Below are 17643 nucleotides of genomic sequence, written 5' to 3'. Positions count from 1 at the left end.
CCAATGACAGATTAATACCTGTGATATAGAGACCAAATAATTGAGTTCGTATAATTTTGCCCTCCACATTAACGTCACAATCGGAATCATACCAAAGCTTTAAAAATATTGCCTAACATCTCTCCAAGTGGTTTAAAAGAGTGTGCAAGAAAACAAAAAAAAAGACTCGATGTTAAACGCTCTTCCATAAAACAAGGTTATTGAACATTATGGGCTTTATTTTTGTAGACAGCACTCTGCGTAAAAGAGTGGAACGTCTCTATTTTTGTACCGGAGCAAGTTTCGTTTACTGCGTTTGGGAATTTTGTAGTCCGTGCTGCCCCATGCTGGGCGTTCCGGCTGACAAGAATGCTTGTTTTACATTTCTCTTGGGAACTTGAAAGTAAAACAACCTTTAGAACAAAAAAAAAACAAGTATAATTTGTGGAACAGATGGCCTTTTCGTAATTAAGAATAAGAAATCGAGGGCATTGACATTAACTCGATTAATTTGATATATTGTTAATTTTTTAGTTGATTCAGTTTCATCTTTGTTAAGTTGACCTAAAGAGACATTTTGTATTATTTTGCACCTCCTAGTGGTTAAAAAACCCAGTTAAATTATATACAGTGGAACCTCGGTTCTCGACCATAATCCGTTCCAGAACCCTGTTCGAAAACCGATTTGTTTGATCACCGAAATCATTTTTCCCATTAAAAATAATGTAAATCGTTTTAATCCGTTCCAACACCCTAAATGTTTACCATGAATGTTTATAGTAAACTTAAAGCTAACCCAGGCTAATCGTACGTTCGCGTTATCGTAATCTTCCGTACGAAAGATTACGCTAACATGAACATGTAAAAATAAAAACATCAGGTCGTTTACAAGTCATTTAGCACCCGGGTCTCCACAACAAGTGGTGAGCGGTTCATTGGAAAGGGGGCTTCGTTCCAACACCCTAATTGTTGGGCTCCGTTCCAACACCCTCAATGTTTAGCTTGAATGTTTAACGTAAACATGAAGCTAACCCAGGCTAATCGTACGTTTGCGTTATCGTAATCTTCCGTATGTAAGATTACGCTAACATGAACGTGTAAAAATAAAAACATCAGGTCGTTTACAAGTCATTTAGCACCCGGGTCTCCACAACAAGTGGTGAGCGGTTCATTGGAAAGGGGGCTTCGTTCCAACACCCTAAATGTTGGGCTCCGTTCCAACACCCTCAATGTTTAGCTTGAATGTTTAACGTAAACATGAAGCTAACCCAGGCTAATCGTACGTTCGCGTTATCGTAATCTTCTGTACGAAAGATAACGCTAACATGAACGTGTAAAAATAAAAAAAAAAGGATAAAGAAAAGAATTATGAATAAGATTTCTTACCTTTGTGGTGGTCAGCAGAAGGCGCAGGTGGACAGTGGGGAGGTTCTTTTCTCTTAAAATACCGATCTAATGACACTTGCTTCTGCCTTCTTTTTAGCACTTTTCTAAAGTGACTCATGACAGGCATAATTAGGGGCTAAAACACTTCGTACACCTTTATTAAAAGCGAAAGCAAAACGAAGCACGTCCGCACGCGATAACAGTTGGTCACGAAAAGAGCAATCTACACCCGTACGCCGCTCAGCATGGCACCCTAGCGTACGCACTCACGCATTACTGGCGTTCGAACTCCGATTTTTTGACCGAACAGCGAAGCAAGAATTTCTCAAAATTTTTGGTCGGACTCCGATTTGTTCGAACTGAGAGGCGTTCGAAAACCGAGGTTCCACTGTATATTTATTTTTATTAATATGCAAAAATATATGAACTATGATATCAATGTGCATTTTATTAAGACACTTGTGTTAATTTTACCTAATATGAGGCCCACCAAGAGAAAGCTGACATGATTTTCCGCAATCTTACTACTAGGGGTACCCCCAAAAACCTTTTAATAGGCCGGGCAAAAAAAATGAGTTGAAAATTGTGTCGTTTGGTCCGTAGTCTGTGTTCTTTTTTCGTGCTTTGTATCACTCAGTTGCACTACACAAGGGGTCTCCAAAGTCAACTCGCATTTGCAGGGAATTATCGCCACGTGCTTTTCAGGAGTTTTATGTGCATTTGCATTATTTTGCCAAGGCGGTTTAGTCTTTTTGAGTCAACCGTAGTTTATATTCATCCTTGTGCTTTATAGCAGTGGTCGGCAACCACCGGGTCGCGGACCGGCACTGGGCCTTGAGTTGTTTGGTACTGGACCGCACAGAAAGAAAGAAATACTGCCTTTTGAATATACACAAAGTTTCAGTCCATCTTTCTGAGGTTTTACAGTAGTATATCGGCGTCATTGGGCAATTATTGATCAGTCAACGATTATCTCTATTGCAGCGGTGAGCGCACCAAATCTTAGCCACCAAGCTAGACTTGTAGAAGACAAAGGAAAGACATTGCATTTTTCTCTCATCATCGCATTATTTTTATTAACTGTGCCACGTTGTACAATGTTGTTATAAACAGGATGAGAAAGAGTTCCGCAAAACAACTTTGTAAAATGTGACCCAGTTTACTTACCATTGGATGCAATGGTAAATGATCCCGGATCTCGGCGGTGAGAGCACCAAATTCTAACTATCAGGCTACTTGACTTGACTGCTAGGATTATAGATGACAGAGGAAACGGCATTCCATTTTATCTCATCAACACAGTATTGTTACTCACGGTGTCACATTGTAAAACATTGTAATGGAGCATTATGGAAAAGAGTTCAGCCAAAACAATGTTGTACATCGTGGTACCGTTAGTGAAAATAGTAATGCCTTTTCCTATGTTATCTAGATCCCTAATGGTGTATTGATTACACAGTGGATATGGGCTTATTAATTGTGTAATTATTTCTAATTATACTATTTGGCTTGGCAGGGAGAATATAGTCATATACGATAAATGTGCAGGGTTGGGTAGGGTTACTTTAACTGTATTACTTTCAACTACTTTTGGATTACTCCAATACTAAATATGCTAATAAAAGACAAAAGAAACTAAATAGGAATAAAATGATGACTCACAACACGTGGTTAGCTTTCTCTCCTGGCTTTGATCTCTTTGCTCTCCGGCAAAACTAACATAAAATGCGACAGAAACAAAATGAAAATAAATCCAAACAGCCTGCCGACATCATTTTTACCATTCCATGTATTCCAAGCCTGCACAAAATTTATTAATATTATTCATATTTAGTTTCTTTTGTCTTTTATTAGCATATTTGGTATTGGAGTAATCCAAAAGTAATTGAAAGTAATCCAGTTAAAGTAACCCTACTCAAACCTGTAAATGTGGGACAGAGAAGGTTGCCGACCACTGCTCAATAGCACTTGTTTTAGTTTGCAAGACGCAATATAGCGACATCCAGTGGTCAAATAATACACACTGCTTATTTTGATATTTTGGGCTGAATGGCACCCAGGAAACAAAGCAACTCCTCATCCACCATTATGTATTCGTTAGTCATTCTCTCTGATTGTTTCGCTAGTGACATGCATGCTTTTCATACACATCACTGCTCCATTATCTGGCATCAAAATGGCTCCGTTGATCAAAAGACCGTTTCACAATTTTATTTTGACAAAATATGATCATTTAAAAGGTCCCACGGTTAAGATTGGGTTGCATACTTTTTAGGCCATGAATCAGAGGACAGCATGTCGACCCTTGCAGGCCGGCGGGGGATGAGGCCTAAAATGATGATGCCTTTTGATGCGCAGCCACCTCAGCGTAAGTGTGTGTGACCACGTATGTGACTGAATGGGTCTGATGAGTTTGTGAGCGTTTTACATCCGGAGGAGATGCTTTTCAAAATTCTTCTGACATCCTGTCAGAGGTAAGATCTTAAATATATTCCCAAATTCTAAAACATGCAACATCTGTGAAAATAAACATGTTTTTTTGCATACAACCTATCTACCGTAAAATCCGGACTATAGAGCGCACCCGATTATAAGCCGCACCCACCACTTTTTACGCGATTTGCCACTTTTGTACTTACACAAGCCGCACCTCTGTACAAGCCGCGTGCGCACGCATTGAATCTTGTGACACAATCACAGGTTTAACCCAGACCGGGCTGTAAGTTCCACGATTATAATTAAATAAATAGTAGACAATCTTAGAACCACAATCGGCATCACGAATGGAAAATGATACCCGTAATTAACGTATGATGCAGACTTGTAAAGTCCGGGTCCCGTTGAAAGTAATCCAAGGAAACAAAATGTATATTTCAAAAGTTAAGGGCGGGAAAAATATATATCCACTATTGTCCGCTGCGACGACAGATCTACCGGTAACTAAGCTTTACCCCACCTCCCATCAGCCCGCGTTTGCTCCGCCCCTTCTTTTTGATTTGCTCGTAGAACACATAACAGAATAAATCTCTAAAATAAATACATTACAAAAATATACAGTTGCAAATACATATTATACATGGTTACACATATTTACGAAGAAAGACGGTACACCAAGAGAGTTTTCAAAGCTTTAATAATAATAATATAACTTTCATCCCAAACCGTGCCTTTGAAAGGTACCAACACGCTAGTAGGATCACGTTCACAATGTATCAAACGTGTCTGTCAAAGGAAAGCATCCCGTAATTGTGAAATACACGGTAGATCGTCCTCAACTTCCTCCTCATAACTATCGCCATCAAGGGCGTCTTCCTCATTATCGTAACGTACCTTTCCTTTACAGACAATGTATGCATAAACTTAGAGGTTGCAGTCTTGGCGCACATATTCTACTGGTCTTAATCTTACCTTTTATACTCCAAGGGCGCTTCACTGAATAAGCCGCAGGGCTGAACATTTAGGAAAAAAGTAGCGGCTTATAGTCCGGAATTTACGGTATATTTCATCTGTATTTTCTAACTAGTTTCTAAGAATTCATTTTGGAGGCTGCCTGTCTTCAGTGTTTCCCATAGAACAGGCGTCTCAGACTCAATTTACTCGGGGGCTGCTGGAACTAGGGTCTGCGTGAGGTTGGGCCGCACGAGATTTCAGAGGCATGTAAAGTTCAAAAGCATCGACTATCTGCTTCCACTCTCTGGCAGCCTCTCGTTTTGCATTTCAATTTGAATTAAATGTTTTGTGTTCATCGAATCATATAATTTGTTGAAGAGGATTTACAGAGCAGAAGTAAATGGAAGGAGACACAGAGGAAGGCCGCGATTGATGTGGATGGATGGTGTTAAGAGTGCACTGCAGGAACGAGGTCTAAATCTAGTGGGAGCTAGAGCTGTAGTTGGTGATAGGAATGAGAGGAGAGGTGTTGTGAAAGGACAGTGGGATGTTTAGACGTGTTTTAAGGGGTGGGCAGGGCACCTGCACGATACGGCAGGGGTAAACCAGTGAAATCTGTCGGGCCCTGCTGTTGAGTGTGTTCTGTCACCCTGACCTGGGTGACATGGCCGCTTTCTTGTGTCCCATTTCATCTGGAGGGAAGAAAGCATGAACAACTTGGGTTCCGAGGTGCTTAACTTGTTTGGGTGTTTGGTTTTTTGGGTTGGCCATGGTCCAAAAATGTTTGTGTGTGTTTTTTGCTACTCCCCCCCCCCCTTTTTTTTTAATGTTCTTTGTTTTTGTATGTGTTTGTCTTGCTGTCGGTCACCCCTCTTGGGGGATATGATCAGGGTATATAGATAGATTGATAGATAACTTTGTAATTTCACACACTGCGTGGGTCTAACTAGGGATTAGCTAGCCGATTATAGCAAACATTGCAGTGTTTTTAGTAATTAATTGGGTTAGGGTATATAGATAGATTGATAGATAACTTTTTCTGTAATTTTACACACTGCGTAGTTTTAACTAGGGATTAGCTGGCCGATTATAGCAAACATTGCTAGTTGTTAGTAATTGATTTGCTTGTTTGGTCTGTAGTAGTAAAAACCTTAAACATACAAAATATAGCACTGAAGCAATATATATAGCTATCATATAATTTTATGCAAAAAACATGTACTATTTTCTCACATTTTACATGTTTAAGAATTTGGGTATCCCTTTAAAACCCACGGGCCTGGGTCAGTTCGGACCGGATTTTTTTCAGGGCCGATCTTACCTCTGCATTTTGAGCTACGGTTTATTTTTTGTCGATGGTTCTGTTCCACGCAGAGTACGAATGAGTATGTTTGTTGGTGTGAGTAGCTGTACATCCCATCCGTCATCATCAGCCCCCTCTCATGCTAAACCTCCATGTCCATTTGAATCCACAGCTGTAATTAGTGCTCATCCCATCCATTCCCTCGATAACCATCAGCACCATTATCACATGGGCAGTCTGGCGTCGCCCACGCGCAGCTACCTCTACCACCCCGGCAGCGGGCATCCTCGCCTGCATGCTTGCGGCCCCATCACTCATCTAGACAGGGTGGACTCTGCAGGTAAGACACTGCCCCTCTCTGGTCAGACGAGGAATTACAACGGAGGACAAAAATCATTTTCATTCACTCATTTTTCATTTTCTCTGTTTTACATGTTTAACTGGTTTCTACCACATATATAATACATAGTTGCAATTAAATCGGCTTCGACTTGACAAAGCAGCGGTTTTAGAGTGGAGAAGATGTTGTTGAGGTGCCATGTGTCCACTTTTGTGCAGACAGATGTCTGTTTTTGTTGCTGCTTTTTTGCAATTCGGGTTCATTATAAAATGCTAATACTGGGAATAATGCAATCAGTTTTCACAGACAGTGAGATTGGCTGCAATTACGTTTTACTGCACAGCCACAGTCTATTAGGTTATTTCTGTGGCTTCGTATTTTGTAATAGACAAAAGCCAACAACATGTTGTTTCTTCTAACAAAATGCTTGCATATGACTGCCAAGGTGGTATTTTTTTAATCAAAAAAATGCAGGTAAACTACGTCTAATTTGAAATTTAAAAATGTTAGTTTAGTAGACACTCAAAAAAGGAGAGAAGACATGAATGGATCTTTAAATCGCAAGGAGGACAGGGGAAAACCCAAACCCCAGATAATTTATACCAAGCCAACCCCTGAGCTCTTTTTTTTTAAATCACCTAGGTTACCAAAGCAAATATGCCCTAAGGGGTGTGGAATCAAAGAACAGAAACATGAATGGCCGTGGTGAAGTAAACAGTGTATAATAGTCAAAACCACTAATCGCAGCGAGGTATTATAGTCAAAATAACTAACTGGCATTCTATGTGACTTCCTTTGCAGATGTCCAATATTAAAACAGAATACAGGTCTTAAGTTTACTATCTTATGATATGTTCCAGTGAATTTCTTACGACATGCTTGGAGTTGTATGGCCAAATTCACACTGATTTTCAACGTATATCTTTGATTTTGAATGAAAAAGAGCAAAACGATGATAATAACATGATACATGTGGTTTTAGTTCGTCCGCCCGTGTTGTAACGAGAGGTTGGGAGGTTTACTTTAAAAAAAAAAAGATACCTTAGATCAGGGGTGCCCAATATATCGATTGTGATCTACTAGTGGATCGCAACGACAAGATGAAAGATCGCATAGCATTAACAAAATAAACATCATTCTATAAGCTCCTCAGTATAAATTTCATATTGAGAAATTGTCATACATGACAGCCAGTCTGACAATTCTATGCTAGGGAGCTCCTCCAATTATTCCTTCTAAGAAGCAAAGTAGGAAAAGGCTTTCTGTTTGTTGGGACATACTGCCATCTAGCGGTCAAATCCACTATGAAAGCAGGGACGAGAAATTGTGTTTACTATAATCAGGGTTGGGTAGGGTTACTTTAACTGGATTACTTTCAATTACTTTTGGATTACTCCAATACCAAATATGCTAATAAAAGACAAAATAAACTAAATATGAATAAAATGATGACTCACAACACGTGGTAAGCTTTCTCTCCTGGCTTTGATCTCTTTGATCTCCGGCAAAACTAACATAAAATGTGACAGAAACAAAATGAAAATAAATCTAAACAGCTTGCCAACATCATTTTTGCCGTTCCATGTATTCCGTTACTCCCCAAGCCTGCACAAAATGTAGTCATTTTATTCATATTTAGTTTATTTTGTCTTTTATTAGCATATTTGGTATTGGAGTAATCCAAAAGTAATTGAAAGTAATCAAGTTAAGGTAACCCTACCCAACCCTGACTATAATTAATACATGTATAGTGTATGTTTTCAAATAATATTAAAGTTTAACTTTTAAGGTGTAATGAGTATTTGAGGATTAAGAGTTGAAATTATGTTATAATTATACATTTGCAGCTACAATTACATACCATACATATCAGTATGTCTTATATATGTATACTGTATGTAACACGCTACATGCCCACACTTTCTTGTGTAAATATTGTGTAAATTATAACCTTTATCTTCTTTTGTTCCTTGATCTTCTTTGTTTTCTTTTATCCTCACTGTAAAATGTGAAACTGGAGTGCCATGTCCAATTTCGTTGAATATGTTCAACCCATTTTGTAACAATGACAATAAAGGTATATTCTATTTTATATATGAAAAATGACAATAGTAATTAACTATTAGTTTCAGTTGGAATAATAAGGACAAATGTGCGTATTCGCATCATTTGAGTCTTGATTTGATGTGTTTCCATTCATTGAACTACAACAGCAGTATTGTTATACATTTTTTTGTGGTGGGTAGATCGTTTTTGACTCGCTTGCTGAAAAAGGGCGAGCACCCGTGCCTTAGGTTCTCCAGGGATCAGAATTTTCCGCGGATCCGCGGATTTCAGCTGTTTTTGAACCCCAAAGGCATTTCGACTTTTTCACTTTTTCTCTTGCGTGGCAAACAAATTCAAAATCCGACTGTCTCACTCTTTCCTTTATTGCTCTGGCGCACCCTGGCGGCCAGTAGAAAAATTGGCCGCATTGTTGCTCAAGCTGCAGGGACTGAACTGCATTTGAACTTATCTTGCAGTATTTACAAAAAAATCAGTTATGTGGGCAAATTATTTTAATCTTCTAAAAATGTTACTTAAATGATAAATATAAGCATGGTTTTGGGCAAGTAAATTGCCTAAAACCCAGGAGCTTGGGGGGGCGGGGGGTGGGGGGTGTGTGGGGGGCTCCGCCCTGCTTTATTCCTGGACCCTGGCTATTTCAGCTGAAAATGAAAATCTCCATTCTGATCCCTGGTTCTCACCTCGCCTGTTCCTTTTTTGCGCCCCAAGCATGCTGCTTTAGGTTCAAATATGACGACAACACTCCAAATTTGGCAATGATCAGAAAACCGCTTTTCTCATTTGTCACATCACGTTTCTCCCCAGAGTCTGTGAGGAACACGCCGTGTTCGGAGCCCTTCCCTCCGGCCGGCTCTTCATCGCAGGCCTCCTGCCCCTCGGAGATCATGGCCGACCCCGAGGGCAGCTACCACGGCTCTACCACCACCGAGGAGGAGTCTTGCTACACCAGCAACCTGCCACCCCTACGCTCGGCACACCCGCATGCACATGCGCACCCGCTGAAGAGCTTCGCCGTGCCCGCCATCCCACCTGCCGGCCACCCTTGCTTCGACTCTCCTGCGCTGCCCAGCACACCTTTGCTAACTCAGACTGGTGAGCAACACCTGCTAGCGTCCTCATGGCTTCTTTGCTCATATGGAGATTTGAATCCAGATTGAAACTCAAAACCAGGGCTGCAACCAGTGTTCCCTCTAAGCTGCGCGCGTGCGCAATTTTTGAATCAAGGCTAAATTTTTCTTCTAATCTACTATAAATGTTTGAGGAGCAAAGGTCGTATACATATTGCATTTCAAACTAAGATTAAACAAAATATCTGTCAACTTAGTTCTGGGCCTTTAAGCAATAACTGTAATACCGTCTTTATTGGAAAAAAAGACAAAAAAAAAACGTAGCAGTCTGATAAATTAAACAGTGAAGACGGAATGTTACATTTATTAAAACGTTGTAAAACATGTAAAATCAGCCTGTACTCCATGGCCTGAGATTATACAGTAAAATTTGTAGGTTTTTTTCTCCATTAATACGTGTAAAATATGTAGTGATGTTATTGCAATTGCGCACTGCTTGCACATTCTCTGCGCACAAGAAAATCTAGCCAGCGCACAAAAATCAGGGCTCAAAATTACTAATTAAGAAGCGACTTAAGTCAAAGTTACAGTGCATGAAGGTAAAAATACACGGGTTCCCCTGACGTTGTGTCCTAAATGCGGTATTTTGAAGTCGAGTCAAAATAGAATGAAGAAATCCCAAAATATAACCTTTAACTAGTCAGCAACCTTTGTTGTGCCATCTTTTCACTATCTCTACTCAAATCTTGATGTTTTGGACAGATAGAAATATCTCATCTCATCTCATTAGCTACTCCGCTTATCCTCAGTAGGGTCGCGGGGGTGCTGGAGCCCATCCCAACCATCTTCGGGCAGTGGGCAGGGGACACCCTGAACCGGTTGGCAGCCAATCGCAGGGCACACGGGGACAGACAACTCACTCGCTTATTCACACCTAGGGACAATTTGGACCGGCCAATTTACCTGAAATGTATGTTTTTGGAACGTGGGAGGAAACCGGAGTGCCCGGAGGTAACCCACGCAAGCACGGGGAGAACATACAAACTCCGCACAGGAAGTCTGGAGCTCGATTTGAACCCACGCAGGAGGTTCCCAAGACATGAACTGTGCCGCACATGCGCTAACCACTGCGCCGCCGTGCTGCCAGATAGAAATATAATGTACAAAAAAATAATAATTAATAACATAAAACAATAAAAATAAAATCCAAGCGTTTGTCCAATAGCCTAACAAAAACAAGAATACATACAATTGCATTCTATGCACCTGCACATTTTTAAAAAGTGCAAAAAAGATAGGCAACATCAGAGGAAGTACTTGTTTTTATACGTTTTTTTTTTTAAGTTTAGCTTCTTTACTGAAAAGCGCTACATAGATTTGGATTCAGATCAAGATCAGTACTATTGGGTGAATTAGGGATTCAGTGTCCTGCCCAAGGACACTTTTGACATATGACACGGAGGAGCCAGGAATCGAACCTGTGACCTTTTGATCTCAAGCGCTGTACCTCCTGAGCTAATCACAATCAATTCTAGACAGGTTTGATCATGTCATTTATATTGCTGGTAGCCCGGTGGCGTCAAAACCGTGTTTGGTATTTTTCAAGAGGTTGGACAAAATGTGAAATGTGTATCTGGCCCACTGTAGCTTGTGCCATCGTTTTATCTGAAAAGCTCATTAATCGATGTATGTTCACTTTACAATAACAACCCACAGAACAAACGGCAAACATCCAAAACCGCCTGCCAAGCACCCAGAGCAATTTGATAGGGTGAGGGGATATCTGCACACATACCGCCCTCACATGCCGATCTTTCTTGTTTGCAGTATTTTGTGACATCTTTACAAAATAAACTCATACCTTGTTTTGAAACCATTATGTACGACAAAAATGACAGTTAAAATGAGTCTGAACTCTTTGGTGTCTGTATTCGGTTCAGGTCCCCCCACACACCCACATGTGGTCAAAACCGCCTCGATTGGGACACTGGGAAGGACCCGAACGCCGATGATTGTCAATGTGCCCAACGCCCCTGATGTCCCAGAGACCAGCAAGATGCTAGAAGATGTCGACAGCGTGAGTATAGTGCACAGGCAGTAAAATCTTTGAGGGTTGCAGTCCAGCTTGTTCCTGAAGCTTTCCAGAATTGTCTTTATTGTCTTTAAAAACAACTTATTGAACGTTGTTTACTACTAAGACTATACATGGCACTCCAAGATAAACACATAATTAAGACTTAAAGGGAAAAATCCCATTTGAAAAAAAACATGATAAATAGGGACAACTATTTACTAGTTAGTGCTTGGAGTCTAACCTAAGTTGTAATAATAGTAAAATGAAAAATAGAGCATCGTAACAATAGCTCAATGAAAAGTACAGGTGCTAGAAATCCTTAAAAATGCTTGAATTTTAATGTTGGGTTTTCAAGGGTTTAAAAATTACTTGAATTTTGGGTGAAGTGCCTATAAATTAGTTTTTGCAGTGTTTCCCATCAAATCTGCTTAAAAAATAGGGTGACGCTGCTCCAGTGGCCTTGCTTTGCCATTGCATTTTTTTGCCTCGTGATTAATGGCGACAGGCTTTAGTTTGTATGGCATTGCCCTATGAAGTGTCATTTCTTTCTATGGGTCATGAAAAAGGAATTTGAACCCTGCAATAAGGATAACAACAATGATAAGCCTAAATCCCCTGTGTGCCTTCTAGACCACTAGGGATCTAGATGAACTGAATTGGATATTATCTCATTATCACACTATTTTTACTGTCGTTTTGGCTGAACACTCTCTCATAGTGCTGCATTACAACATACAACATGGTACTGTGAGTACAAAAGTGTGATGGTTAGATAAAATATAATGTCTACATTCCTAGTGGGTCTAATAGTTTAATAACGCCGATTACTGCACTCTCATCCGTGTTCGACTCCCGATTCAGATTCAGATATACTTTATTGTCATTCTTGTACACGTGTATACAGAACAAAATGTGGATACATCCGACCCGCACAGTTTCCTTGAATGTACAGATATGAATAAAATGTATTGAGTTGGAGTATTGAAGTACTAATAATATACTAAATAATTATAGCTATGTGTAGTATTTTACAGTAGTGCAAAGAGTGCAAGAGGAGCAGCTAACCAGATGTGCAAAATGGGCAGTCAGGTAAACAAGTCACTATACAATAACAATAACACTGGAGTACGATAGTGCAGAGGAGAACAGATGTGCAAAGGAGTGGCTAGGTACAGTATAAGAGAACGCATCCAATACTGAACAATGTCATCTTTAATAATTGTTGGGTACTGTAAAATCTCATGTATTTTGCACATTCAAACTATGGGGTTAAAAAAATTGTATACATGAATAGATTAAAGCAAAAAAAGGCAACTTACTCTACTTTCTGTGGAGCTCAGTACCAATTGGCCCACAGCCCGGTGGTTGCTTACCACTAGTATAACTTGCTCCAGATGTACTTTGATCTTAACCACATTTTCTGTTTCTTCTTTCTCTCTTTATTCTTCTTTGACGTCACCCTTACCCATGTTGGCTGTCATCTATAACTCAATTTATGTATTTCTTTTATGGCTGATTAATACAGTACCTGTAATTGGAATGTTGTTTTGCTTCTTTGCCTCTGCTTTTTTTTTCTTTGCTTTCATCTGCTGTCGCTTTTTGTTCATGTCAAAAAAAAAAAATCAGTCCCAATAAGCTATCCTCCTTCAGCTCGCCTCACCCCAACCATTAGATCAGGTGTCGGGAACGTATGGCTCACGAGCCAGATATGGATTTTTTTTAATGAGCATATTTGGCCTGGAGATGAGATTCGGACATGCTTACCTTCTCTCTATTGTTAAATTTTCAGTATATGCGAAGCCCAAACAACGGAGTCATTGTATGGCTCGGTCCAGAGTCCCGACTACCGTTTACAGTCGCTTGATGTCTCCATGGCATCATGTATATTGAAGTCATTAAACATTGTATGTTCACTGTTGAGACACGTTGATGAAAACCCACAGAACAAACTGTAAATCAAAGAAAAAAGCCACAAACAAAACCCAGAGCAACTTGATCGGGTGAGCGGTAGGGATGGGAGGTCACATAGCTAAAGGTAATTCCAGGGTGTCTCAAAGGTCTTGGGCACGTTTTGCCATTGATTATCTTAGAAACTATTAAACATCTGATATTTCAGAAGGTTTACAATCTAAATTTTTACATGGATTGTTCAAAGATGTTCAGTGTGAGCACATATGGTGACAGTACACGCATCAAGCTAATAGTCAAATTCTTGCCAAACGTGTCCCAGAATTGCATTGTCAATGGTTGAAACAGCTTCTGCTATCAGTGCCTTTAGCTCATCCAAAACCATTGGAAAAGAGGGGTGCCAATCCTTCCAAAAATTTCCACAAAAGAAATTGCATCGTGTAAGATCTGCGTTGGCCAGGACATGAGATCGTGATCATTGTGCTCAGACCGTCCAGTCCATCTGTCTGGCACTGTTGTCTTCAGACCCTGTCTATCTCTGAGGTTCCAGTGGTGTGACACTCCATTCTGTTGGAAAATTAAGTCACCAGACTCTCTCACTCAATATATCCATTACCCAGTTTTCCAGCATGTGGAGATACGTCTCACCATTGACTGTTGCTCTTTCAAAGAAGAATGGTCCATGGAAAGCTTTCTTCGTCATAGCAAAAGACTCGGTCACCTTTGGAGAATCTGGCTGATGTTCAAGAAGTTCATGTGGGTTCTCACTACCCCATATTCAGCGTTGTGATTATTCATTTTTCTAATTCCATTGAAAGTCGCCTTGTTACTAAAAACAAGCCGGTCATCAAATCCGTCATCTTGCATCTGCACGGCAAGCTGATTTATAATTGTCGCTTGCCAAACAGAAAGTTCTGTACTGGCTCTTCTGATCAATTTATGGAGGCTCTGCTGGAAAGCAGTCCCAACTTGTTCAATGACAGTTGAGGGGCATCCAGTTCTTTTATCTTGTCATAAGCACCCATCCATTATGAATTTACCATGCCATCTCACTACGGACTTACTTTCTTGTGGCTACTTTCCAAATGGTCTGTGAAATTTATCTTAAACAACAGTCCATAATTCAGTTTTTGCAAATTCAAGCACGCGAAACGATTTTTCTGATTGAGCAAACGCCATTAATGGCACAACTTTTATCTTACTATTGTTCTCAGTTAAGGAGATACAGGGACTTCAATTGCACCCAAGACTTTCGGAACACCCTGTTCATCGGTTTCTTTCTCGCTTGGAGTCATTTGTGACATTTTACAAAAGAACTCTGCTTGCACTTTGTTCTGGCATCATTGTTTATGACAAAAATGACCATGGAGATGAGCCTCATAAGTGCGGGAGAGAGACCAATTTTAAAGCCCAAATGCGAAATATTTGACCAGTAGATGGCCCTGTGTTGTCTGGTATGAGGAGTGTGGTGGAATGATGCCACTAGTCCAAGATGGGATTCCGTGGTGAATTTATTATTTAGTATTCAGGTCAATGTTGTTGTTTTATTTTTTTACTTTATGAAAGTTTTTTGGACACCTAGGAGGCACTAAATATTACATACTGTCCCTTTAAGTTATTTATTTCTTTATATGGGGCACAGTCTCTGGCCTTATTATTATTTTATTGATCAAATCATCAAGAGCCACACAGTGAAAGAGGCAGGGTTGGGTAGGGTTACTTTAACTGGATTACTTTCAATTACTTTCGGATTACTCCAATACCAAATATGCTAATAAAAGACAAAAGAAACAGAATTTGAATAAAATGACTAAATTTTGTGCAGGCTTGGGGAGTAACGGAATACATGGAACGGCAAAAATGATGTTGGCAAGCTATTTGGATTTATTTTCATTTTGTTTCTGTCGCATTTTATGTTAGTTTTGCCGGAGATCAAAGAGATCAAAGCCAGGAGAGAAAGCTTACCACGTGTTGTGAGTCATCATTTTATTCATATTTAGTGTCTTTTATTAGCATATTTGGTATTGGAGTAATCCAAAAGTAATTGAAAGTAATCCAGTTAAAAGTAACCCTACCCAACCCTGGATACATGAGAGCAGGTTTGGCATTTTTTTTGAATTCTGTCTTAAAATATATGCTGAAAATATTTTGCTTTCAAGGCTCTTTGAGTCCAAAATGTTCCCGACACCTGCATTAAATCCCCCCGCCATGTCCTCTGTGAAAGGTCCCTGACTGACCCTCTCCTCTTCTCCCCCCCTTCCTCCAGGTGCTTGCCTCCCTGCCCCACTGCCCCTCCCCTGCCCCCCGCAGTAACCCTGTTCCTCTCCCCCAGAGCTATGAACCTGACGAGCTGACCGAGGAGATGGCCCACTTGGAGGGTCTCATGAAGGACCTCAACGCCATCACCACAGCGCCATGAGCATACACACACCACACAAACGCACAAGACAGATAATCCTTTCGAATACAAAAAAAACTTTGGGAGAAAGTAGTCCGTGGACACGAAATGACTTGATGATGAGAACTTCATCCCGCAAAGAAATTAAAACTCCTAGGGACTTTTTGCCGGCTCACCTTTCTCACTCTCAGGAATGAGACGGCCCAGTGTCGGTGAGACGCTTCGTGTTTTTATGAAGAAGCATTCTGGGAGATGATACAGTCGCTCAGAAAATCTCAATTGTTGGTGCCCCCCGTGACGATGCACATTTCTGTCCAACGACATGCCGGTGTCGATGTTGGTCCATGCGTCGGGTGTTTCGTTTTGTTGCGTTTTGTGTATCTATCGGGACGTTTTCGATGACGTGAACTTTGTACATCCGCTTTTGTCACAAGCCGACGTTATTCCGACATTTATTCATGTATGTTTTTATCCCCATGTAGCTTGATTTTGTATTTTTTTTTTTTTTTTTACCTTATTCTATTCTTATTTTTTTACCAACATATCCTTATAAACATGTACATATGTTTTGATTTTACAAATGCCTCCTTCTTTGATTGAGGACAGAGATGTCAAACTCAGTTTAGTTAAGGGGCCGGATCCAGACTTTATGTTCTCATTCGGTACGGATCTGTGAAAGGATATCAACTCCAAATTTTGGGCTTTGTTTTTTTACTATTATGCTTTCACAGCTGACATTTTTCTAAATACAACACATTTGTTCACAATGAGGTTAAAGATTTTCACATTTGGCATTGAGTAAATGCAGGTGTACACCTAAACCAACTCACCACGCTACACCATCTCAACACTGCCCTCTAGTGGCTAAAGAAAGCATTTTGTTTGCATTCATTTAACAATTTTTTTTAACTTTTGATAAAAATGACCTAGTGACTCGCTTCTTCTTTTGACAAATGTATGGCGGGCCGGTATTCTGCCATAACGTCAAGTCATGTTTATTTGTATAGCGCTTAATCACAAAGAGTCTCAAAAGGCTGCACAGATCAAAGACTATTGCAAACTACAGACTATTATGACACCATCCCCTGATCTAAGACCTACATGAGGGCCAATAATACACAGATATTGTCAACATAAAATATAGGTTATTCAAATGCTATAGAATAGAAGTGTGTTTTAAGCTTGGATTTAAACATTTCCACTGAGGTTGCAGATCGAATCTCAGGGGGAAATGCATTCCACAGCACCGGGACCCGAATGGAGAACGCTCTTGAACCTGCGGATCACTTCTTGGCTCTAGGGATCACTAGTAGACCAGCATTTTCAGAGCGAAGGCTCCGAACCGGAACATAGGGGGAGATTATATCTGAAAGACATGAGGGAGCAAGTCCATGCATGGTTTTGTATACTATCAACAGAACCTTAAAATCACATGTTAAGCTAACAGGGAGCCAATGCAGGTTAGCTAAAATTGGGGTCATGTGATCAAACTTTATTGTCTTAGTTAAAACCCTCGCTGCAGCATTTTGTACCGGCTAAAGGCTCTTGATTTTGGCCTTCGGGAGACCGGAGAGTGGTGCATTACAGTAATCGATACAGGAGATAACAAACGCTGGAATTATAATCTCTGCATCCGACTGCATATGCTATAGAATAGACGTGTGTTTTAAGCTTAGATTTAAACATTTCCACTGTTGTTGCGGATCAAATCTCAGGGGGAAGAACATCCCA

General features: G+C 40.2%; 1 protein-coding gene across 9 annotated transcripts in view; it reads left to right on the top strand.

Moving 5' to 3' along the window:
- The window catches only part of neo1a (neogenin 1a), a 267525-nt gene extending 250232 nt beyond the window's left edge, over positions 1-17293 (top strand). For 3 of the 9 annotated variants that reach the window (XM_088333601.1, XM_088333600.1, XM_088333599.1), the window contains 5 exons: positions 3641-3733; positions 6231-6398; positions 9270-9557; positions 11473-11609; positions 15781-17292. In XM_088333601.1, the coding sequence (XP_088189727.1) occupies positions 3641-3733; positions 6231-6398; positions 9270-9557; positions 11473-11609; positions 15781-15933 (839 nt within the window). In that variant the 3' untranslated portion in view covers positions 15934-17292. The other 6 variants (XM_088333603.1, XM_088333607.1, XM_088333602.1 and 3 more) reach the window with 6 other exon arrangements.
- The last annotated feature ends 350 nt before the right edge of the window (positions 17294-17643 follow it).

This window comes from Urocampus carinirostris, chromosome 4 (assembly GCF_059441175.1).
Source record: "Urocampus carinirostris isolate Australia breed hairy pipefish chromosome 4, RoL_Ucar_1.0, whole genome shotgun sequence".
NCBI classification, from domain to species: Eukaryota; Metazoa; Chordata; class Actinopteri; order Syngnathiformes; family Syngnathidae; genus Urocampus; species Urocampus carinirostris.
This window is presented reverse-complemented; position numbering and strand designations above follow the sequence as displayed.